The sequence below is a fragment of the Nelumbo lutea genome, chromosome 5, assembly GCF_056320005.1.
Source record: "Nelumbo lutea isolate HS-2025 chromosome 5, American lotus-T2T, whole genome shotgun sequence".
NCBI lineage: Eukaryota > Viridiplantae > Streptophyta > Magnoliopsida > Proteales > Nelumbonaceae > Nelumbo > Nelumbo lutea.
Window position 1 is genome coordinate 80,999,202 of NC_142688.1, and position 24,632 is coordinate 81,023,833.

The following is a 24,632-nucleotide window of genomic DNA, read 5'->3' on the forward strand; positions in this document are numbered from 1 at the left end:
TCTTGTACAGACGAAACTTAAATTGCCGCCGCTAAAGATTATTGTCGGAATTAAATGCAAGCTATGTGACAATTTCGCCCACCATTATAGATTCTTATTTTACTGATAATTGCTTCACATCAGTATAGATGCAAGAAATATCAATTGCAGTGTTTTCGAACTACTGTTGACCCAGACGGCCAGACCATTTGGCTCAAGAACCGTCCAGGCAACCGGTTTTATTTCACACTTAACCTGGTCCTTGGCCAAAAGCCATTGATTTGATCATTGACCCACTGACCCAGATTGTTGGAACCATCAACCCATTCAACTTGTTCAACGATTTTTTGTCAATTTTATTTTAATTATTTTTTTATTTTTTATTTGTTAAGTTAAAATAGATCATCCTTTTTATCCAAACGGTGAATTTGTCAACCAGGAAACCGGTGACCAGAACGGTTCTGGTTCCAGGTTGATTTTTAAAACTTTGATCAATGGTTGTTATCCGTCAATGTAATCATCCATAATTCAACAGACATTAATCATCAATAGGTGAAGATATATTGATAATTACTATTTTTTCGGTATAAGATATACCAATGGTTTTATTTCATCTCTATAGCCAAAGATATATTGATAATTACTATTTTTCCTTGACATATCTTTTGATTTATACCAACACAAAACCAGTAATTATTTTTCCTTAGAAAACCTATTAATCCCTTATGACCATACAAAAACTTGCACATTAAAATCTAATAAATAAATTGGAGGTATATTCTCTGGTTCACTCTTGCTTAGATGCAGAGAATCGATTCCCGCAACCATCGACTTTAGAGAGGGGGTTATTAGTGTCGTGTGCATCACCAAATACAAAGAAATAAATTCACTTTTGATCAATGATTTAAAAACCAACCCGGAGGCCAAACCATTTTTACCTCCGAGTCGTAGGTCATCGATTCGATCAGCCCGGTCAAATGGTTCAACCAGGTAGGCCAAACCATATACGTGTGTATGTATAAATATGTTTTAGATATGTTATATGTATTATTTTATATTTAATTTATATTTTTTAATTCAGTTTTAATTTTTATGAAAATTTTAAAATTAGAATTAAAGGCCCAAAACGGATTTTTTCATGAAAATAATGGGGCAAAGCACCTACAGCCCCTTGGGATGCATAAATCTCAAAACATTACCCAAAATTAAAAAAAAAAAACCCTAATTAGACATCAGAGTACGAAGTTATATAACCTCCAAAAGTTTTGTATGCCTTGAATGTGCAACTCACGACTTGGTCAGTGGGTTAAATGAGTCAATGATCAAACTGACCAAGTCAAACAGTCTTGAATAAACCGGACCCAAAATCCTAACCAGGTAACAGTTCAAATGATTCGACCAGCCGGGTCAACGATGGGTCACTCAGAAGAATTTTGTATTGCTCTTGATACATTCAGGAAACCAGGAGAAATCAGGAGAAATCAGGAGTGACAGAATAATGCTGTCGCTTAGAAGTCTGGAAATATTTTATTTTTTTTCTGATCGTTATTACTCTAGTATCGTTTTACTATGCCATCATAAAATCCCGATCATCTTGGACATCAGAGTATGAAGTTATATAAACTCCAAAAGTTATGTAAGAATTGAGTGTACAACTCGCGACTTGGATCAAACGAGTCAATGATCAAACTGACCAAATCAAACATTCTTAAATAAATCGGATCCAAAATCCTAACCAGGTGACAGTTCAAACGGTTCGACCAGCCGAGTCATCGGTGGGTCACTCAGAAGAGTTTTGTATTGTTCTTGATACATTCAGGAAATCAGAAGTCTGGAAATATTTTATTTTTTCCGTTCGGTATTACTCTAGTATCGTTTTAATATGCCGTCATAGAATCCCGATCATCTTGAACAAAAGTACTGACAAGTAGGACAGTGACACAATAATGCTAGAATAAAAGAGGTCCTATTTCATAGTTAGATGACAATTTGGACTTCATTCTCTCTCACATTATTAGTATCCGAAGTTAACGTCATTGGTTAATCAAGAGACTCGAAACTAGAGATGGGGAGTGTGTTTACAGTTCAAGAGTTGGCATTCGCAGTTATTTTTTATTCTTCCAAAGTCCTCGAAGCCAGAGATGAACAATCAAGCCCGTTTCTATCCATATCTTAAAAATCTTGTATTTACAGTTCAACCAGAACATAAAAAAAAAAAGGACAAAAAATGGTCTATAGCATAAAAAGGGAGAAAATAAGGAAAGCAAAAGAATAAAGAACACATAAGAAAAGTGGAGAAACAAAGAGAAAACAGGAAAAGATATATTTTATATTTATTAATACCTCTCTATCGAATATATTAGCTGAACCTAGTAGTAACAAAATTCCTATTGCGAAATTGATTGTGCTTTCTCTCCAATGGAAATCGAGAGATGGAGGAACTCCGAAAGCACACATCAAAGCATGGATTTCTCACTTCCTCTGCCCTTCTCATGTTTACGCCTTTAGTAGAGGAATGGAGATAAAACCACAAGATCACGCCATTTTAGTTTGGATTTGCCGGTGGATATGTACAAGGAACTCAACATAAGAGAGGCCGCTCGGAGTCTTATCTTCAACCATATTAGAAAGGAAGAGAACTCCTGCATAAACAATAGAAGTTGATGCATCTGCATATAATTGGGCTAGAAGCAAACAAAATTTTCTAAGCAGTGGAGTGCTGTTTAATTACCAAATACAACTCCACCTGCCAAAATATTTAAAGAAACTAAATACTTCCACCTCTTGGAAAAACAAGCACAAAGCAACAAAAACCCATGCTTTCAACGCATCAATCCTTTATTTCCTTCTTAGTTCAAGCTACAAAATACCTAGTTCTTTTTTTTCTTTTATTTTGAAGAGAGTAAAGAAGAAATTTTAAAGAAACAATCTGATCGGGTGTCAAGGTAACACCACACCAGTTAGATGCCACTATGAAATCAACAAGAGCACATTACAAACTGATGGGGTTTAACTTCCAATGAAAATAGGAATATTGCCCAGTACAACTAAAATGTGAAACAAGGGGCAAATTCTAAAGGTGGTTGCACTGGAATGTTCTAAAGGTGGAATCCAAAACCAGAAGGTTACAAGAGCACATTACAAATTGATGGGGTTTAACTTGCAATGAAAACAGGAATATTGCCCAGTACAACTAAATGTGAAACAAGAGGCAAATTCTAAAGGTGGAATCCAAAACCAGAAGGTTACAAAGAGGCAAATTCCATTTATCAGTGGCCATTTAAATTTTTTTTTTTTGGGGGGGGGGGATCCAAAAAGTGTTGAATTTGAAAGGGGCAAAATATGCCATTTTTCAGAACTTGGAATCCATATGGAATGAAAATAATTTCAAGCACAGCTTCCAGTGGCCACTTGGAATCCACATGGAATGAAAATAATTTCCTCTTTAAAAGCATGATTTCAAGTTTAGTAATGAATCCATTTCTACATTTGTCTGCAAGTGCCAATCTGTTGTTAAAGTAATGAATATAGCCAAGCATGAAGTTGCATGGATGGTTATCATGCCTGAGAGCTTACCAGATGGATCTCCTTTCTTGCACAATCTTAATCTGCAAATAATAATAGAGCTTCATAAATCAAATGAGATAGAAGAACGATTTGAAAGTTTTCCAAAAGAAAAAAAAAAAAAGGAAACATTTGCTACACAAAACATATTCCATACCGAAGATAGGAACATCTTTGGCGCCTTATCTCATTAACAGCATCATTTAGTTTCTTCGACAAGGGATTATCATATTGTTGCAGCACAAGCTGGGATACCAACATAGAATAATCATAAGGCACACAGTTAATTGCAGGGATTATCATATTGTTGCAGCACAAGCTGGGATACCAACATAGAATAATCATAAGGCACACAGTTAATTGCACAGATTCACACAAGAAATAACATACTGTTCCATCAAATTACAAACTTCAGTTGGAATTTCCATCTTTCATCATTCCAATAAATAAATCAGCCAATAATGGCCAACAAAATTAAAATAATTAATAGAAAGAAAATCAAATATGAACACATTATGTCAATCAGACAATGAAAAAATGATGCGTAATACATTTGTGTGCACGTGTAAAAGTTTTGGTATGTAGAATACCTGCATAGGAATTTCATCAATAGAGGAGCTCCCAAATAGTTGCCGCAAAATATCAGGGTTAACTGCATTCCCAACATAAAGCAGACCATCCTCACCATTCTCCAGAAGATATATACCATCCTCAGATAAATGCTCACTGGAAAGTGGCTTTGTTGGGGGGATCAGAGACCCATCATACTCCTGATAATTGACCAGAAAGATTCCATTGTTACAGGGGTTAAAAAATCAATAAGCAAATTTGTGAACTAACAGTACTAAATCATACCTCTGAAATAAGGTTATCAATAGCTATCATCCTCGGATATACCAGAGGAACTGCCAAATGGGTAGATAGGGAGGCAACACGAGTAATCCAATACGAGCGATCATCAATTCGGCCATCAGTTCTCAGTCCTATGCTTTTAACTAATGCTGAAAAATGGGCAAAACAACATGTTCAGTAGAACTCTCCTTTTTTTCTTAGAAAGGTAAAGGTTGTATCATATTATATCAAGAGGAAACCCCAACAAAAATACAAAAGTCATTCCTATCAAGCAAAGAAAGTGAACTAAAAATATATCTTCCGTTCATTTGCTCAATACTTTTTATGTACATGTTCACAATCCTAGATGGAGGATTGTGTAAGTGTAAGCTTGTCTTACACTGTCAGTCGCAATCCTAGATGGAGGATTGTGTAGAGTTGTTTACTAGCATAAAAACATTTAGCCAATAATCCAATATGAATATGAATCCCAAATCATTTTACATGGCTCTTAATAGAGCAAAATGGCAAAACAGGATTTATGTAGCTTAAGCCAAATAGTTGGGGTTACGGTTGAATTGACTAGCAACACGTACTTCGTAACTGGTAAGCTATTGTATGGCATACAAGAGCTGTATGATAGAACTACATAGAGTAACATCAGAAAATGCCATAGATATTTTCAGATACTTGATACCATCAAGTTTTGGACGAGTGCTCATCTGGGCAGCAGCATCTGGTAAAACAAACCTCCACAAAGAATCAACCAAAGAGTTTTGAGACAACTAAGCTGACATCCCTTGTAAGATGGAATGCAACCCCAACAAAAGATATATCAAATTATTAAGAGTTTAGTAGTTATGTCCACTGCATCTTTATATATTGTTGGCATACTAAACTGTATCCATATCTAACAAGATATTCCCCACTGAAATGATTTAAAAAATAAACTCTAAAACCTTTTTCCAACTCCAACCGCTTGCGAGTGAATAAGACAAGCACAGACCTTCATCTTAAGCATCAGTAGGCAAGATTAAAATTTGGCATTCTAAAATAATGACAGAAAAGAGACCACAGCTAGTATTAAATACCACATTATATCCACACATTTCAATTATCAAATCCCAAGGAAGGAAGGAAATACCAAGTGTATATAGAGGCAGAAGCTTGAGTGCCTCAGGAAGAATTAGTTGTCCAGAGGATGATACTGTTGCACAGAATTTCCGGTAAGAATGCAAAATGTTGATGCAAAGATTTGTCATTTGTTCCCGGACTTGCAACAGGGGGGTGGTAGGTATTTCATTTGCCGCTACAGAAGAATCCCCCCCAAAAAAAAAAAAATCAAATTAGCTTATATGAAAATAAAACACTACAAAAGAAAAGGCAAAACTGTTATAGCCGAATCAGTAAAAAACTAGAGAACATGAAAAAACTTGATGCTGAACAGTTTACAAGTTTGAAGCAATTGGGAACAAGATGGAAGAGGAAGTTTTGACAGAATAGAGCGACAGATAAAAAACAAAGTCAGCAGAACCACAAGTACACACCCTGCTTCAAGAAACATGTGAATTGAGTATCCAAATCAGCTGTACGGAACAGGTTGCTGAGTACAGACGTGCAAGGAAGTGATAAAGTAGTAACTCTGATTCTTCTTTGACCGTATACAGTTGTGTACAGAAGGGCACACTAAGAAAATTAAATACAAAATCACAAAGTCAAACAAGATTTCTTTTGCCAAAGGAAATTTCACCATATTAAATGTGAATATGATAAATTAGGATCTATACAACTTGCTGAGCAGATTTAGTTTGCACCTGAAAAGCACATTCAGCTCCCTCCTGGAATTTATCATCATGTTTCAAGGTGACCATTATAGTTTTGTCACAGTCAATCTGCACAATGGGCAGCAAGTTTTTAAGAGATAAAAACTAATCCACTTAGGAAGCAACTTATACAAAGGCATCACAAAAGATGCTGGAGGGAAGGAGCAAGATAAAATGAGAGAGAACCAAGAACACACAATCAAATAAAAAAGTCTAATTCAAGATCTTACAGATATAACTAGGAAAACAAGAATGAAAGAAGAGCCACTTACAATAAAAATTGATATCAGTAATAATTTACTTCAATTGGAAAGCTTTCTGATTTTTTAAGCCATCTTTCTTCAACTAGAACTTACATAGTTAAAAAGTTAATGAAGCTTTCAATATTAACAAATTTACTGCAACCAATTCTTTCTTTTAATATTCATTTGCATATTTTTGTTAAGCGTACCTCAATTCAATTAAACTAAGCCTTGCCCCAATTATATGAGGTTTGCTACATGAATCTTGTTTCACCAGTCTGTTATATCTATAGTTGAATTATGAATATGCAAGTTAATTTTCACTTCTTCAACCCATTTCCTTTATGGTCCACCACCACTAGCTTTGTAACAGATCACTTGTGCCACAAAGCATTTCTCACTTAAATTAATACCTTTCAACTTGTAACAGATCACTTCTCACTGGTGCAGTAGACAGTCTTTTCTAAATGTCACTAAACCATCTTGGTCTACTTCACCCCATTCTATCATCTAATAGAGATACTCCTAAATTCCTTCAAATAAGTTCTTTTGTTAAGTGTCCTTTCAAGTTTTCCCACCCATCCATTTCAACACTTTTCTACTACACTCATTTTATGGACATGTTTCATGACTGCCCAACACTCAGCTCCATAAAATATTGCTGGTGTTGGGCACCCCTACATTTTGCCCATCCTGCAGTGATTCTTTGGGTGAAATCCTCCTCAATCTCTTCCTTTTTGACAATTATTGAAGCAAGGTAAATAAAAGAGGTCACTTTTAGAAACTCTTTGGTACTATAAACACAACACAAGGGAAATGAGAACCAGATTTATAATGGACCCTGAGATCAGCAAATGGCACAGCTGATACTTTATCTCATATCCCAACTTCAGAAGACCTCTGCTTGACAAGAGATGGAAGAGTGTACTTTTCTTTTAATCAAACTTAAAGAAGTTTTCCATTAAAAAAATACACATGCAAAGATGGTGGAAAGAATGTAAAAATGGCTGCTTCATAGTAAAATCGTTCTGCAAAGCTCTTATTCCAGATCAGAATGAGCATTCCAGCTTCAAAAGGGATTTGGGGTAACAATTCTTCCTAGGATGGAAGCTTTTGCTTGGCAGGTAGCTTTGTATAGTGTTGGAGATTAATTAGTTTTATGATGTTTTTCTGAGTGGATGTTTATTATAGTTGTTAGATAGGAGGTGGGGACCACAGTAGTTATGTGAGTCCAAATTTTATTATGTTTTTTGAGTGTTATATATATGTTGTTTTATGTTTTGCCGCCCTATAAGGGCATAGTTGTCTTTGTACTGTTCTATTATTTTAGTACAAATAATAAGTGAAGGGGGCGGCCAGAATTATTGCTCTGTTTTCTTTCAACTTCTCTTCTTCTCTTCTTCTCCTTCTCTCTTCCTTCTCTCTTCAAGAAACTACTTTCTTTCATATTTTTTTAATTCAGCAGATTTCTACTTGGTATCAGAGCATCGGCTAGGGTTTCTTAAAGCATTATCAGGCAGCCCTAGATCAGCCGATTGCATGAGGAAGTAAAGGGCTGATCGATCTGCTATAGATTGCCCAGTTCTTGGAGTTTTTGGTGGGATCTAGACATCAGGAAGGTGATCTACTGTTCGTCATCAAAATCAGGAAGAACTGGAGTACGAGGAAGAGTTCCAGAAAAGTTGGACTCTTTGTTTTTTATCTGATCTTGGGCGCCTAGGTATTTTTAGTTTTCTTTTGATTTTCTGAAGAGGGTGGTTTGGTTTCTGAAATTTTCTAGGCCTCCCGGAGTGATCGATTCCCTTTTCTCTCTGTTTGGAGGCATGGGGAGGAGAAAGATTTCCCTCCAGTTAGGGTTTTCTTCTTTTGGAAGGGTTGGTTTCTGTGTGTGTGGTATTAAATTATTTTTTGAAGGTCTCCAATCTATTTTTTTCTTACTGTTGAACTGTTTGAAGTAAAATGGAGAGTTGGAATACGGAGAAGAAATCTACCGGTACTGTGGGACTGGGTGTTGGAGGTAGTAGTGATATTTTTGGGTCTGTTATAATTACTATAGTAAAACTTGATGGCACAAATTATTTGGAGTGGGCACAATCAGCTAAGATGGCTATTGGTGCCCGTGGAAAATTAGGGCATCTCACCGGAGATGAGAAGAAACCTGATATAGACTCTTCCCGATGGGTGCAAGAGAATTACATGGTAATGTCTTGGCTATGTAATTCTATGTTACCTCATATTGCAAAAAAAAATCCTATGGGATGTACTGCCAAGGAGATTTGGGATGGAGTGACTAAAACCTACTCTCAGAAGCAAAATGAAGCCAGAACCTATCAGTTAAGAAATCAGGTTATAAGTATGAAACAGGGAGAAAAACCTCTTGTTGTGTATTTCTCCATGCTGAAAACCCTATGGCAGGAAATAGATCACTTAGAAACTGTGGTATGGGAAAGTGTAAATGATGCAACAACTTATCACAAACTAGTAGAGAGGAATAGGGTTTTTGAGTTCTTGGTAGGGCTGAACCCTGAATTTGACATTGCTAGGCAGCATATTCTCTCTAGGGAGGGTGTGACACTCTCTCAGGCCTATGCCTTTGTCTCTAGAGAGGAGAGTAGGAGGAATGTAATGCTGAGACAGCCTGGGATTGACCAATCGGCTATGGTTGGTATAACAAAACCTAAGCCGAATGGAGACAAGGGGAGTAGTGAGACTAGAAAGGAAGATAAGAAGGACTTGGTGTGTGATTATTGCAAGAAGCCTAAGCATACCAGGGACACTTGTTGGAAGCTTCATCCAAATCTTATGCCTGCTCGGATAAGAAACAAGAAGGGAAATGCAAATGTAGCCACTACAGGAGACTCTTCAGCCCCTCTCTCCCAAACTAATTGGGAATCCATTGCAATAGCAGCAATGAGAAAAGAATTGGAGAGGTTTGGACAGCTTATGAGTAAGAAATATTCACCCAGCCCTAGCCTTCCAGATGGACAGCAGAATGTAGGAGCCAACTACACCACTTCCTTTGCACATACAGGTAGTCCATATGCAACTGCAAATCTTGCATCCACTTCAGGTAAGGAGGGACCTCCCTAGATTATAGACTCAAGAGCATCTAAGCATATGACTAATGCCCCTACCATTTTCAATTCCTATCAGTTGTGCTCTGGTAGAGACAGAGTCTCTACAGCAGATGGTTCACATATGCCTATTGCTGGGAAGGGGACAGTTAGAGTGACCAATGATATAACTCTGTTCTCTGTTTTACATGTCCCTAGACTTCATACCAACCTACTGTTTGTTAGTTCTTTGACAAAAAAAATTGAATTGTTCTGTGACATTTCTTCCTGGTAATTGTGTTTTGTAGGATCTGGAGTCAAAGAAGATGATTGGGAGTGGGCGTGAGGTGAATGGAGTCTACCTTCTGGATGAGATTCCGAGACATCAGGGCCATCATGTTAGCAGTAGCAATAGTAGTTGGTCAGAGTCGGTAAACCAGATTATGCTTTAGCACAATCGCTTAGGGCATCTTTCTTTTAATTCTTTAAAATGTCTTTTCCCAAAGTTGTTTGAGTCCGTTCAATTATCTACTTTGGAGTGTGAGAGTTGTCAGTTAGGAAAGCATTGTAGACAGTCTTTTAAACCAAGTAATAAAAGTATTTTTTCTTTTAATATTGTTCACGCTGATGTATGGGGCCATATCAAAATCCCTTCCATGGGAGGATTCCGTTACTTTCTCTTGTTTGTGGATGATTATACAAAATATTCTTGACTATATTTGATGAAATCACGTGATGAGGTTCCTAACTTGGTACGACAATTCCACCAGATGGTTCTCACAAAATTTGGAGTGAGAACTAAGGTTTTTAGATCAAATAATGCAAGAGAGTACTTTGAGAAAGATTTAACCATGTATCTCTTAGAACATGGTGTAGTTCATCAAAGCAGTTGTTCATATACACTGCAACAAAATGGAGTTGCTGAGAGGAAAAACAAACACATTGTGGAAGTGGCAAGGAGTCTTATGGAGCACGCTTCAGTCGCTGTGCAGTTCTGTGGAGATGCAGTTCTTACAGCTGCACATGTGATTAATTGTGTTCCTTCAGGGACTTTGGGGTTTAAGGTGCCATTTTGCCTCATTTTTCTAAATGAACAGATATTTCATATACCTCTAAGGGTTTTTTGTTGTGTTTCTTTTGTTCACATTCTTGACCCTCATCGCAAGAAATTTGATCCTAAGGCCAAGAAATGTGTTTTTCTTGGGTATGCTCAGAACCAAAAGGGGTATTGCTGTTATGACCCAGTGTCGAGGAGCAGATTTGTCACTATGGATGTTACGTTTTTTGAATCCACATTCTTCTTCTCGAGTGGTTCTCTTCAGGGGAAGAGTTTTGGGGAGGAGAACTCACAATCTATTCCTCTTCCTGTTTCTGTGGTGCCTCCATCGGTTCAGCCAGTACTTGCACCATCAGTTCAGCCATCACCTGCACCATCAGTTCAGCCAGCACCTGCACCTCTAGTTTCATTACCTGAGCCACTACACGCAGCCTCACAGCAATATCAGTGCCGGAAGATGACGATTGACTCCACATGTCCTCGACCCACACCACTCTTTGTCAATCCTTCTGAAACTCTAGATTCGGCAGATACAGTTCCAGGTATTCCTCTTGAGCATGTTATGCTTTCTGATGATAATGTTTTTGTCCCTAACACCACTATTACAGCTGATCCCACTGACCTTGATCTTCCCGTTGCACTTCGTAAGGGGAAGAGAAAGTGTACAGCCGCATTTCACACCATCTTTCCTACAGTGCCTTATCACCCTCGTACCGTGCTTTTCTTTCTTCCTTGGATTCTGTGTCTATACATAGGAATGTTATTGAGGCTCTCTCCAAACCTAAGTGGAAAACAACCATGCAAGATGAGATGGATGCTTTGGTCAAAGGCCAAACTTGGGAAATAGTTGATCTTCCTCCAAACAAGGAGACAGTCGGATGTCGATGGATATTCACAGTGAAGTATAAGGCCGATGGCAAGATAGAGAGGTACAAGGCAAGGTTGGTAGCAAAAGGGTATACTCAGACCTATGGTGTTGATTATCTGGAAACCTTTGCACCAGTAGCTAAGATGAGTTCAGTTCGTATTCTTTTATCTCTAGCAACCACCTATTCATGGCCCTTGTTCCAACTTGATGTCAAAAATGCTTTCCTCAACGGTGACTTACAAGAGGAGGTATATATGGACATTCCAGCAGGTTTTTACGAAAATGTTGGTAAAGGAAAGGTGGGCAGACTCAGAAAATCTCTATATGGACAGAAACAGTCACCTAGGGCTTGGTTTGACAGGTTCAGAGGGGCACTCATCCGCTTTGGATACACACGGACACAATCTGATCACACCCTCTTTGTGAAGAGAAGATATGCTTTGGTGTCAATTCTGATTGTGTATGTGGATGATATAGTGGTGACAAGAAATGATCTAGAGGAGATTGATGATCTCAAAAAAATCATTGCAACAAGAATTTGAGATCAAAGATCTTGGTGAGCTCAAATACTTCTTAGGGATTGAAGTTGCAAGATCCAAGCATGGGATCTTCTTTTCACAGAGAAAGTATGTACTTGACCTACTACGAGGGACTGGGAAGCTGGGGACCAAACCAACAAACACTCCTATTGATCCAAATCACAGAATTAATGGTGTGGATGGTGAATTGGTAAAGGATGTGAGGAGATATCAAAGAATGGTGGGCCGATTGTTGTATCTATGTATGACACGACCAGATATTTCTTATACTGTCAGCGTTGTAACGTACACGCATGCACCTCAGGTTCAGCACAAGGAAGCTATTGAGAGAATACTTGCATATTTGAAAAAACACCCTGGCAGAGATATTCTTTTCTCAAATCATGAGAATTTGAAGCTAGAATCCTATACAGATGCAGACTGAGCAGGATGCTTAGATGACAGGAGGTCTACATCAGGAGTGTGCACCTTTGTGGGTGGAAACTTGATCTCCTGGAAGAGTAAGAAGCAAGCGGTTGTGGCAAGGTCAAGTGCAGAGGCTAAGTATAGATCCATGGCTCATGGTGTCTCAAAACTCCTTTGGGTTAGATCTCTTTTGAGTGAGATTGGGGTGAAAGCAAAAGAACCTATGTTGTTATACTGTGACAATCAAGCTGCAATCAATATTGCCCACAATCCAATTCAGCATGATAGGACAAAACACATTGAAGTTGATAGACACTTTATAAGAAAAAGGGTAACAACCGGAGAAGTTTGTTTGCCTTATGTCTCTTCAGAGTTGCAACTGACTGATGTTCTCACTAAAGGGGTGGCAAGGAACAAGCTTGAACATGATCTACACAAGTTGGGAATGTGTGACATTTACTCCCAACTTGAGGGGGAGTGTTGAAGATTAATTAGTTTTATGATGTTTTTCAGAGTAGATGTTTATGTTACACAAGTTGGGAATGTGTGACATTTACTCCCAACTTGAGGGGGAGTGTTGAAGATTAATTAGTTTTATGATGTTTTTCAGAGTAGATGTTTATGTTAGTTGTTAGATAGGAGGTGGGGACCATAGTAGTTATGTGAGTCCAAATTTTATTATGTTTTCTAAGTGTTATATATGTTGTTTTATGTTTTGCCGCCCTATAAGGGCATAGTTGTCTTTGTACTGTTCTATTATTTTAGTATAAATAATAAGTGAAGGGGGCAGCCAGAATTATTGCACAAATGATGTAACAAAATGCCATAATAATAACCCAACCTCCATATGCACAAATGATGTAAATATGTTTTATTTCTTCTTTATTTTGTAGTAGGATCCCAAATAGTTGCCTTGGATAGCTTTGTAGCTAATTTGGGTCAAGGAGTACTTCTGTAATTTCATAGTTTGGTTCCTAGTCAAGGGCTTTTAGGTGCTCCGCTGTTGGTTTTGGTCTCTTGGATGTTTTTGTAACTAAAGTTCTCTTTTGGAGGAGTTGTTTGAAGTTATTCTTGTGCTTCAGGAGCTGTTTGTAACAATGTTTTAAAACGTGGAGGCATGATGTGAGGTGTTCCACTACCTAGAAGCGCGAGGCATAGTTCAGAATGTAAGAGGTGACACAGAGGCTTAAGAGGAGGGGGATGAGGAGAAAGGAGGAGGAAGGGGAGGACGAAGAAGAGGAAGGAGAATCTCATCTTTCTTTAATTTTAATTAAAATCTTTTATATTAAAAAGAATGAAAATGCATAGCACTAGTTGAATATTTTCCTTTCCAACCATCTAATCTCCTTTGCATCGTTTCCTCTATTGGTCTCCATAGTGCACCTGATTCTGAAGCTCCTCCAACCAGCATCCCTAAATAAGTGAAAGGAAGTTCCCCTGTGCTGCATTCAAAGGCCCCAACACACTCCAATAAAACCTATCTTTCCACCTCCCCAACTCCAATTATTACACTTTGAAAGATTAACTTTCAGCCCCGTCAAGAACTCAAAATTTGCCAAAACTACTCGTAAATTTAAGATCTGCTCAACTGATGCATCCAAGAAAATCGAAGTGTCATCTGCAATGAGTAATACAAGGTCCCTCTCTTCCCACCTTGAACCCTTCAATTAGACCCAGTTGACCGCTTTTCTCGAATAACAGATTCAAAACTTCCATGACCAACACAAAGAACATAGGAGATAATGGATCCCCTAGCTTAATTGTTGTAAACCACCATTTTGGTAAGGATTTGAACTTGATCCGAGAGGGTTTTCTCTAGATAATGGTATCCTCAAGTTGCTGCTAGAGAAGAACATATTGTAATCCCATTATTGTTCTTATAATGGAGATTTTTCTGGGTTATGCCCCGTAGTTTTTCCTCTTCACATGGAAGAGGTTTTCCACGTTAAAAATTGGTGTTGCGTATTTGTATTGTTGTTATTCTAAGTTCCATTGAGATTTGAGTCGGTTTGGAACAAGCCATTTTGCACTTGGGTTGTGTAGTGTGAAACAGAGTAATGTGACTCCAAAATACTCCGTTTTACCACTATAATACTGTATTCTGAAGGCGAAACAGAATATTCGCAGGTGATGCCCAAAACTGGTTTTAGATTGCTTCCAAGTGTTTTGTTAACCACTTCATTGTGTTCTCAGGACCTAAAATTTCAAGTATTGGGAGCTTGGGTTTTGATGAATCAACCCATTGGGCGCCCTCCAATCCCTCTATCATTGTGTCTCCATGTAAGAGACCAGCTTGATGCCATTATCACTGTGGCAGAACAGTTCCAAGAGGAGTTCCACTACAAGTTCAGTTCTGAAATTTCTAGGGATCTTGTTTGTTTTTGTTGTTTTCAGTTTTATATTGTTGTGCTTACTGTTGTTCACTCAAAGCACTGCATATAACTTGTTTGTTTGCCCACAACAAAAACCAATTTACTATCACTCCATAAAACAAGAAAAATTCCAAGCCAAAACACCTTTTGTTACAAATCAACATCAACACTAGCACCAACCTCTTGTACCGCCAAACATCAACTCCAAAATATTACTCTCCTAAGAACTATATACTCTTACCAAAATCAATAACTCCTATCCAACTGAAATGCTAAAACCCCCTAATGTCAAGTAGCGGACTCAACTAGTACCAATCAGATATTCATCCACCAACTCCACTGCTTTGTTGACTTGATACCAATCCATCACACAAGAGAAGCAAGAGGTCTATCACACAAGTTTTGGTTTTAAATTCTTATTTCGTACATAAAAGATTAGTTTTGTAATTTTAATTATAGTTCTATCTTTTAAAAAATGCCTTGTATTAAGAAGATGAATGAACAATATCAGCAAAAAATGGACTTGTTTTAAAAAATGGACATTATTAAAAAATGTCTCCTTAATAAGAGCCCCGAGTGCTAAGCTTAAAAAAAGCAAGAAGTGCAAGTTTTAACTACAACTGTTTTTGTTTGCAGTGCAAATTCCAGTTCAATACATATATGTACTTTGGTTCAGTTTTGCAAGCATTTGGTAAGACTACATTGTGTACTGAAAACAACAGCTATCCCAACTTCCAAGACATGTTTGCATTCAAAATGAGAGCAAAGTTTGTATCAAAAAATGGATACAATCTTTGCACTCGAAGTGGGTTAATGTAACAAAAGATGGATTCCATTCTTGGAATTTCTCATCACAGCCAAAAACTGTTTGGAAAAGGTACAAAATTTACCAATGTAAAACTGAACCAAACTTTGCATTTTCATGACCCACCATAATTGTATTTGTACTGAACATATTTGTTTTTCCACTGCAAACAAACGCAGCCTAAGGTGCACACCAATGCTGAAGCACAAGGTGCACCAGGGGCACACCTTTTGAAAGTGTTGTTCCTGGAACCTAGGCGAGGTGCAGACCTTAAAATGCACCTCGCCTGTGTGCCTAGTCATGCCTTGTAAATCACTTTGAGGTGCCCAAGGATTTCTATGGAGATTTTGCTGTCACCTGCTTTATAAGGGAGCAATAGGGCAAAGATCTTTCGGAGCCACATTCCTTTTGTGGTTTGCAGAAGCATTTGGAAGGAACAGAAGAATCTTTGAAGATGGTAAAAAAATCCATGAAATACTATCCTTGGCAAATGGAAATACAATTAGATGGGTTAGAAGATCAGCTAAAGGTTAGGCACTGAACCATTAGCAAGTAATAAACAAGGGTGAATCATCTTGGGCTGAATTCTAATAGTCAAAATCATCTTGATTCAGTTTCTCTAATCGAGGCACTGAACCTATGTAATTCTTATTCTAATTAATCTATTGAAAGTTTCCATTTCTTATAAAAAATGGAAAATACAACTTGGTTTTGATCCTTACTGAATTTCCTAATGTTTCTTTTATAGATAACCAGAAAACTGTATTAATTAAGGAAAAAATAGAATAAGTACAGCGCTCCCAAGCCAAGCCAAACCCACATTAAGAGACTAAGTTAGCCTAGAATAATTGTCCCTTGTGCACCCCTTGTTTTGCTAATGCATTTTCCATTGTATTTCCTTTCCTGCTGATCCATTTAATTTTTTTTTGAAGGACAGAAAATTTTTTTATTAAAAAAGAAAAGGAGATAGATCAGAGGTGATAAGATATCAACAAAAAACAATGCAAGCCCCAAATCATCAAGGTCACCCAAATACCCTGCAGCTTACAATCTTGAAGACCCATCCAACCCAAGCTAAGAACCTGAAACCGACCCAAAACAAATCCCCAAAGAAAACAAAACCACTGGCCCGACAGATGACCCAATCAAACCCCCTTCCTGAAACACCACCCTTCAGACTTCATCCATGAGAAAATCCTCCAAAGACTTCCTCATCCCATTCCTTGCTTCCTTTCGAAAGTACTTTTTTCTTCAATTTCTCTTCCTTTTTTTTCTCGAATTCCTCGAAGGTTCTCCTAGAAAACTCCTCACCACCCCAGAAAAACAGACCCAGGCTTTTTCCCAATTGTGACTTCCCTATCCACTATCTTCTGAAGAGCTGCAACATGCCTTCGCGCGTCACCTGATTCTCTGTCAATAGTATCACTGCTATGCCACAACCTGTTCTCACCTGAACTTGCTTAGTTGCACCCCCCCCCTCCCCCCAATGATCTGAACCAAATATCCCCATGCCACTCACTCTTTTCCTTCTACACCCCATGATCTGAACCATTTAAAATTAGCCCCAACCTCACCTGCTAGCCTCCTTATTTCTCTTACTTGACAGAAAGTCCATAGCCCTTCACTGATGTTGATCATCCAACTTATCACCAACAATGAGTCACATTCCACCCCTAAATGTCTAAAACTCAGCTGTCTTGCAATACTTAAGCCTTACAGAAGGGCTTCAGAAAATTGTACAGATAAGAATGTTAGAATAGTGTATACCCTTAGCTCCATCAAATTGATGTATACAGAATTCAATGAATTAATAAAATCAGATCATTATTATTTCATGTTTGTAATTGGTGTGTTTTCAGTGTGTTACCCCTTAAACTAGACATTTATAAGACTTGTGCTTAGAAAGTTCTCAACCATTGGATAGACTTGGAGAGTCTATCCTAAGTCTATCCTAACAAGGCTAACACTAATGTCTTGCCGAAATGGTGGGGCAACTTCTCTTAATTTCTAGGGTTAGACCCAAGGTACAAGCAGAATGTGTTTACGAGAAACACTGAACAAGGACCAATTTCCAGTTTTTCCCTAGACCTTGGAGATAGATGGGCAAAATTGGAAAGTTGCACTTAACCCCAAACTGGATAATGACACTACACTGGGTTAGGGATCGGATTGCTATTGATATGCTAACCAATAAGATCCTCTTATGGTCAAATACCTGGGTGAGTGATCATTGTAATAGGATCAACCCCACCCCTTTGTCAGACAAAGAATATCAAGGTTAACACTCTCTCTTATGGAAACCTAAAACTACCAATAGTGGACTTTGTTTTTTTTAAATCATCTTGCAAAGTATACTTATATTTATAATATGTAATTTTATGAAAAGATTTTCAAAAGGTTTTAATCCCGAAATCCATCTGAGTAGAGAGTGTGACATTGAATTATCCTTGGGCTTCATTGGGTGGTTGAAACCAAGGGTCACTTAGACTTAAGTGTATATTGAGCCCAATTCAATTGACTCAGGAATTTACTTGGTTTACCTGGTGAATTCAGCCCATGTGCTTTTCCTACATGGGCCAAACCCATATGGACTAATGTAAGACTTCTTTGGATCCCACGCCATACATTATTCAAGCCCAATAAGACTTGCAATAGTTATGTTAGTGAACCACTTGAGTAATGGGCCTTAACCCATGAGTAGTCACATGACAGCTCATGTGCTTGGGTCAAATATGGATATGGATTTGAGTATGGATCACTCTAATAGCTAATTTAATTGGAGGTTTAACCAAATCAGATTTGGAAATTCCTATTTACATTAGGATTAGTTTACCTATAAAGGGGAGATGAGAGGTAGAGGTCAACACATGCTTGTGCACCTCATTCTTGCATGGTGTTCTCCACTCTCTTGCAACCCAAAACCCTAGTTCGACCTACCCTTGAGAGACCATTCTTCTCTTGTTCTCTGTTGTGCTTTTCTTGCAAAACATCAGAGAAATTAAGTGGTTAACAGCTGCAAAAAATCTAAGCAAGTTTGAAGTGAAAATCAACTAGAAACGTGTTGTATGATCAGCCTCACTGTTCAACCACACCATCTTTAGTTGGGAGGACGATTTGAGATTGAATCTTGGGCATGAACCACCACTCTGGGAGCTGTATATTGTGGTCTCCAAATCTGGTTAGATCCAATGCTAGATTGATCCTAGGAGAACATGATTCTCAATGTTTTGGACTGTGTTTTAACAATCCAAACAACAAAGAAATCGGTTACCACAACTGGGCCAGAATAAAAAGCTAAAACTACAGACCTAACATCTTTAAAGACTCCTCTTATGCCCAGGGATCTGGGTTTTCAAAAGATCTGCTGTCAAAATTCAGTTTAATTCTTATGTTGCTAGAGGGAATCCACACCTCATGCACTGTCAGTTTCTGCAATGAGGAAGTTTCTATAAGTCCCTAACCTCTAAAGAAGTTATCCAAAGAGAAGTCACTGAAAATTCCATAGACCTGGTCCAGTGTACATTCCTTACTTGAATGCCTTCAATATGCCTTCAATTAAAGCAGTGTTTTAAAGGCACGAGGTGCAAAAAAGGCAGAAGGGCCAATTTGTGCCCGAGGCGCATGCCTTTTTGAAGCAAGGCACAAAAATACAAAAAACAATTGCTAAAAAATAAAAAATAAAAGTCAGAAAATTCAAAAAATGCCAAAGTATTCAAAAAATGCAAAAAAATAAAAAATATTAAACATAATATTAATAAGAAATATAAACTTAAATTTTAAAGTTAATGGCTTAAAAAACCTATTATCTAAAATTAAAATACATAAACATAATATGTAAAGCATATTCAAATGAAAATTTAAAAACAAAATCAAACACATAAAACATTTTCAAGCATATAAAGCCCACAATTTCTTTTTTGCCTCGATTTCATTACTTCAAGTAGCTAATTTGATATAAAACATATTACATTCCTGATTCTACAAGTCGCCTTTGTGCCATGCCCCTCGAGGCAAGCCCAAACAAGTCCAAGGCACAAGGCACATCAGGCCTGCGCCTTTTAAAAGTGCTGCACCTAGGACCTGGGCGAGGCGCCTACCCTAAAATGTGCCTCGCTTGTGCGCCTAGGCACGCCTGGAGGCGCACCTTTTAAATCACTGAATTAAAGCAGTCACTGATTTGCTCTGGGCCCACTTGATCACAATTTACAAGCCCGAGCCCAGCCCAAGATTGGGTCCGACCCAAGTATGTCAAATTTCAGTTCAAGCTGGACCTGGGTTGCAAAGATGGAGCTTGACCCCAGTCCCAATCCAGGCTTGGACCATAGGCCCAACATTTAGGGTTGGGCCTGGGTTAACATTAAACCAGAACCAGACTGCCTGCCTTGCACCCCTATCTGGTTTATAGCTTACATGATGGTCTACATAGTAACCTTTCAATTTGATGTATTAATGTTTTTATATTTTTGCTGGTAGAGTTATCATAACACCCTTTTTAGAAGTATGGTGACCTTTTTTTTTTTTTTTGCATTTACTATTAAGAAAAGATTACCCTGATTTCCAAGCCAATTACCATTAAACTTATACTCCATATATGTTTTTTAATCTTAATTATTTTAAATCATATGCCAGCCAAATTATCATACTCCAGAATTCAGATTGTATTATCTTAATACTAGTAAAAAAATCATGTCTAAGCATCAAGGTAAGGAAATACATGCATGTATAAATATAAAAAACTTTCACAGATGGAATTAAGGTGCCATAAAATCATGCAACCAATTACTACAAAAATGTCATAAACAATAGCCGTGTACAAATCATTCTTCTTTATAATTCAACATTTAGAAGTTCAGTCAAATCACTTGCAGCATCTGCGATATGGAGTCTAGATTTAGTATTTAATACTTAGTAAAAATAAATATGAATAATATTTTTCTGATTAGAAATCTTAAAAATATTCTATCCTGTGAAGCATTATCCTGCTATGCAATCTCCAAGAGTAAGGTTTTTCCCTTACTTTTTTTGTGAATTCAAACAGGCAACAAATTTCCAGACACAGATAAAGCCATGAATTTAGATTTTTGTATTTCTTTTATAATCTGACAGGAATCTACTAGCATCCTCTAAATAATGCATGAAAGCTAGGTATTTTGTGTAAGGCATACTAACCCCAGGAAGATCAACATCTGTTGGTATGTGTTTGCAAAAATTACCATAGTATTCTTGAACTTGAAGACCCTGCAAAAGAAAATAATTATCGCAATTACTTTTGTTAAGCAACTAGTAAGTTACAGAAGAATAACAAGGGCATAAAAATATCAGCTAAGGGATTTATACTTCAGTGGTATGAGGAACTAACCTGGCTGCACCTTACACGCATTACAGCCTCAAAACCCTGGGGCCTTGTAACATTCCATCTAAGATCATTGTAAAGCTTTGCAGAATCAGAAAGAACTGAAAAGGGGTAGTAATAATAAACCTGCAAGAAGAATATCATCTTAACCATATAAAGCAAAATTTAAATTTATATGATGATAGAAAAGCATTTATAACATGCTCCAAAATTTAAATTTAGATGATGATAGAAAAGAGATGGCATAGCAGGGATTAATATCACCCCCAGAACATTAATAGAATGGACTAAGCCTTATCCCACTATATGGGGTTGGCCAGATAAACATGAAAGGAAACGACATTCAGAATAAAAACAAAAGGCAACTGATGTCAAGGGAGAAAAAGCTCAATTCAGCTTGGTCTAAACAGAAACGAGCTTTTGATGAGCTATTGGAGCTCAGATCATGAAAAACTAAATTCAGCTCAGTCCAAACCAAGCTTCGAGCCAAATGAAGCTTGGCTCATGAGGCTCCCATATGAAAGCTCGATTAGGCTTGTGAGCCTCATGAGCCAAGCTTCATTTGGATAGATAGATTGATATATATATATATATATATATATATATATATATATATATATATATATATATATATATATATATATATATATATATATTATTTTTATATGTATAATTTTTACATTTTACAAGTATAATTTTTTATAGAAAGATTGGCTCAAACGTACAAGCTTTTGAGTCAAGCCAAATTCGAGTCAAGACTCTAGCTCAAATCAAGCTCAAGCTTGAGCCTCATGGTTTTTTGGTGAGCTAAGCTTGAATAGCCAAATATCTGGCTCGGCTCGGCCCGAATCCACCCCTCTTTTAATATAAAAGACATTGGGAGAGGCGGCTAGATCATTATTAGCTTTCTCTTCCCTCTTCTCCCAACTTCTCTTCTTCTCTCAAGAAACTTTCTTCGTTTTCTCTTTTCTTGAATCTTTTTGTTTCTTTTATTTTCTATTAACTGGCATAGTAAATTTACAGCAAAAGTAATGTCAGATCCGGTGATAGTTAAGATAGTTTAGTTTCCCAACCAATCATCAGTACCTCCCAAGATCATCAAAGAGTTCTCCATAATCACTACCCAACTTCACATTAGGATCCATAGGTGTGTTACAGGTTTTGAAAAATTATATTGAATCAAGCAATTTAAACCTGAATCGAAGCTGGTTCAAAACCCAACTCTTCTTTTATTCTTTGCTACAGAAAGCAGAACAGTTTATTTACATTAAAGTAGTTAGTTCATAGTCTAGTAACATTTTTTGTGCTTCAACTAATCGCTACATGAATCACAAAACAGAAAGCAAATTCAAACAGAACCACAGGACTCAGTGATGGTATTGAGTGAAAATCTCTCATAAGAAATAACCTAAGCAAGGAATTACTCATAAGGAATAACCTAGAAATGGCTAAATGTCCTCTAACCAACTTTTGTCAAGTTTGAGAATTGAGACATGGTATTGGCATCTCAATAATTAATAGTTAACATCATGATTAAATGCATAACAGAATAACAAGTTCATATATACCTGTCCTCCAGTAGTTCTTGGGACAACAGAGATGGAAGCAATGTCTACATATGTCTGGGTAGTTATGAAGACATCAACACAAACCTGAGAGACATAGAATAATTAAAACTATGCATTAACGACAAACTATTAAATTATACACATAATCTCCATTTTCTGCAACAGCTCAACAGAGAAAAGGTAAACACCAAGCCTGATCAAATTTCCATTCCATATCTTCCTAGTTTAGGGAAACAAACTGGTTCACTTAGACCTCACCTGGTACTCAGCAAATTCTATTGCCATTGTCTTCAGAGTCTTGTCTGCCGGTTGGAGCAATTTATGGGCTTCCTGAAATTCGATGATGGATAGAGCACTTTCAATAGAAATTATTCTATCTTTCCTATTTACAGCAACTAGGCTCCTATGATACCCGGATACCTGTACAGGGGTGCCATATTGTGTCGAAAACTTCACTTCGAGTGTAAATTCCAATTCCGACACTTTACATGGCCACATCCCTGCAATATCCGGGTATTATAGAAAGACTATGCTTCTATAAAAGAATAAAATGCACAATAAAAGGACACAGTGATTTTGTAATCTGTTTATCTATAATGTGAAGAATCTCTGACATTCAGAAGCAGAGCTGCTCTTTTTCAAAATCTTTGTAATATGTTGCAAATTTATGGCAGAATAAATTATGAATTTACTTTGTTTTTGCTTATATTGCCAGTAAAGACAATACTCCCCCAGAAGACAATCAAATAATTGACAGAAAACAACCACAGGAAAACAAGGATGAAAAATATGTTATTAGTATTACTCTGAAAAAATTACCTCCAATCTAATTCTGAATAAACATACACAAAAACACAAATAAATAAAAAACAAAAATAGAGAAAGTTAATATCAAGAATTTAGTAACAGAATCAGCGTTAAATGGACAAAGGATCTATGCTGGACACCCATTGGATTACAATACCAATCAGTTTCCCTTTGAATTTTCCAACCTTCTCTCTAGTGCATATATTTATTGTTCCACCATTAATTTTACTCTTTGGCAAATTAGTGCCAAAGTCCCCAAGTGGCTTTACCTTTTTAATATAAGCTTTGCTCTATGGTACATGTTTTATTTCATTGAACAGTATTTTAAAGGAAAACAGATACATTATATGATTTCCTCCCACAGGAATCCATTTTTTCTTTCCCGTTTCCCTTCTCCTTTTTCATTGGTCCTTAATGATAATAAAATGAAATGCATCTTTAAGTTTTTCATTTAGCAACCGTAAAGATAAAAACAACTTATCATCTTTTCAATCTTTGGCTTTGATTTCAGCAGTTCTTTTTTTATCTCTTACAAGTACAGTGTTGAAAACAATTTTATTATGTTGAAAAAAACTAAAATCAGAATATGGAATTTTATGGAACATGGATGCTCTGGAACTTAGAACTGATGTTCAGTCATCAATGACATTATACATAAATTAACCAGGTAGAACTAATTTTTATTGGATGAGTTTTAGCTTAAATTATGCATAATGCACTTCAATAGAGTAGTTCTAGATATCAAACAACCTGAATAAGTTATTTTTTATCATTGTACCTGTTTATGCGGAGCTATATAAATTTAAAGCCACCTAAATTAGTACCTATAATATTTTTGAACATAAATTTCATAATTTTCCATTTCTCTTACTCATTACTACTATTGAGTCACTAATGAAAAGGTGCAATCCTGAGGCTTATCCTGAAACTTTTCTTTGAAAAAAGTGAAATATTCATTGTATTACTCCGCAAATACTCTTGTCAAGCAATAACCCATTCTCATGTCTTAGGCCGCCAGCATCTGGGAAAATTTACACCTGTCACTTCAAGTCTAGCATATCACCAGAAAATTAAAAGCAAAGGAAATTACAAAGAATCTTTCCTTGATGGGGCTAGAGTCTAGGTCAACCTTCCCAAGAAAGATATTAGTCAGCTTCGAAATCCACAACTCATATCCAGTAACTAGGTCACACTTCATAGTAATCATTGGCATAACTCTTCATGTATATGTTCTTATGATAAAGAAGTTATGCAACTGAAAGTAGGTGGCTTCCCTTCTATTTCTTAGGGTTGAAAATGAATAGGATATCAATCTGATTTGAATCTGATCCATTTATGCCAGATTTGGATATCTGGTAGCAGCTAA

General features: G+C 37.0%; 1 protein-coding gene across 3 annotated transcripts in view; it reads right to left on the bottom strand.

The window, feature by feature from the left end:
- Nucleotides 1–2,121: 2,121 nt before the first annotated feature.
- The window catches only part of LOC148853076 (Sec23/Sec24 protein transport family protein), a 62,141-nt gene continuing 39,630 nt past the window's right edge, over nt 2,122–24,632 (bottom strand). For 2 of the 3 annotated variants that reach the window (XM_088943904.1, XM_088943903.1), the window contains exons 14-25: nt 22,718–22,789; nt 22,460–22,543; nt 20,898–21,017; nt 20,708–20,776; nt 6,189–6,266; nt 5,922–6,060; nt 5,519–5,683; nt 4,399–4,544; nt 4,134–4,313; nt 3,701–3,789; nt 3,556–3,587; nt 2,122–2,621 (exon numbers count right to left, since the gene is read on the bottom strand). In XM_088943904.1, the coding sequence (XP_088800030.1) occupies nt 2,515–2,621; nt 3,556–3,587; nt 3,701–3,789; nt 4,134–4,313; nt 4,399–4,544; nt 5,519–5,683; nt 5,922–6,060; nt 6,189–6,266; nt 20,708–20,776; nt 20,898–21,017; nt 22,460–22,543; nt 22,718–22,789 (1,281 nt within the window). In that variant the 3' untranslated portion in view covers nt 2,122–2,514. Of the gene's footprint in view, nt 2,622–3,555; nt 3,588–3,700; nt 3,863–4,133; nt 4,314–4,398; nt 4,545–5,518; nt 5,684–5,921; nt 6,061–6,188; nt 6,267–20,707; nt 20,777–20,897; nt 21,018–22,459; nt 22,544–22,717; nt 22,790–24,632 lie in introns of those variants that run through there. The other variant, XM_088943905.1, reaches the window with a different exon arrangement.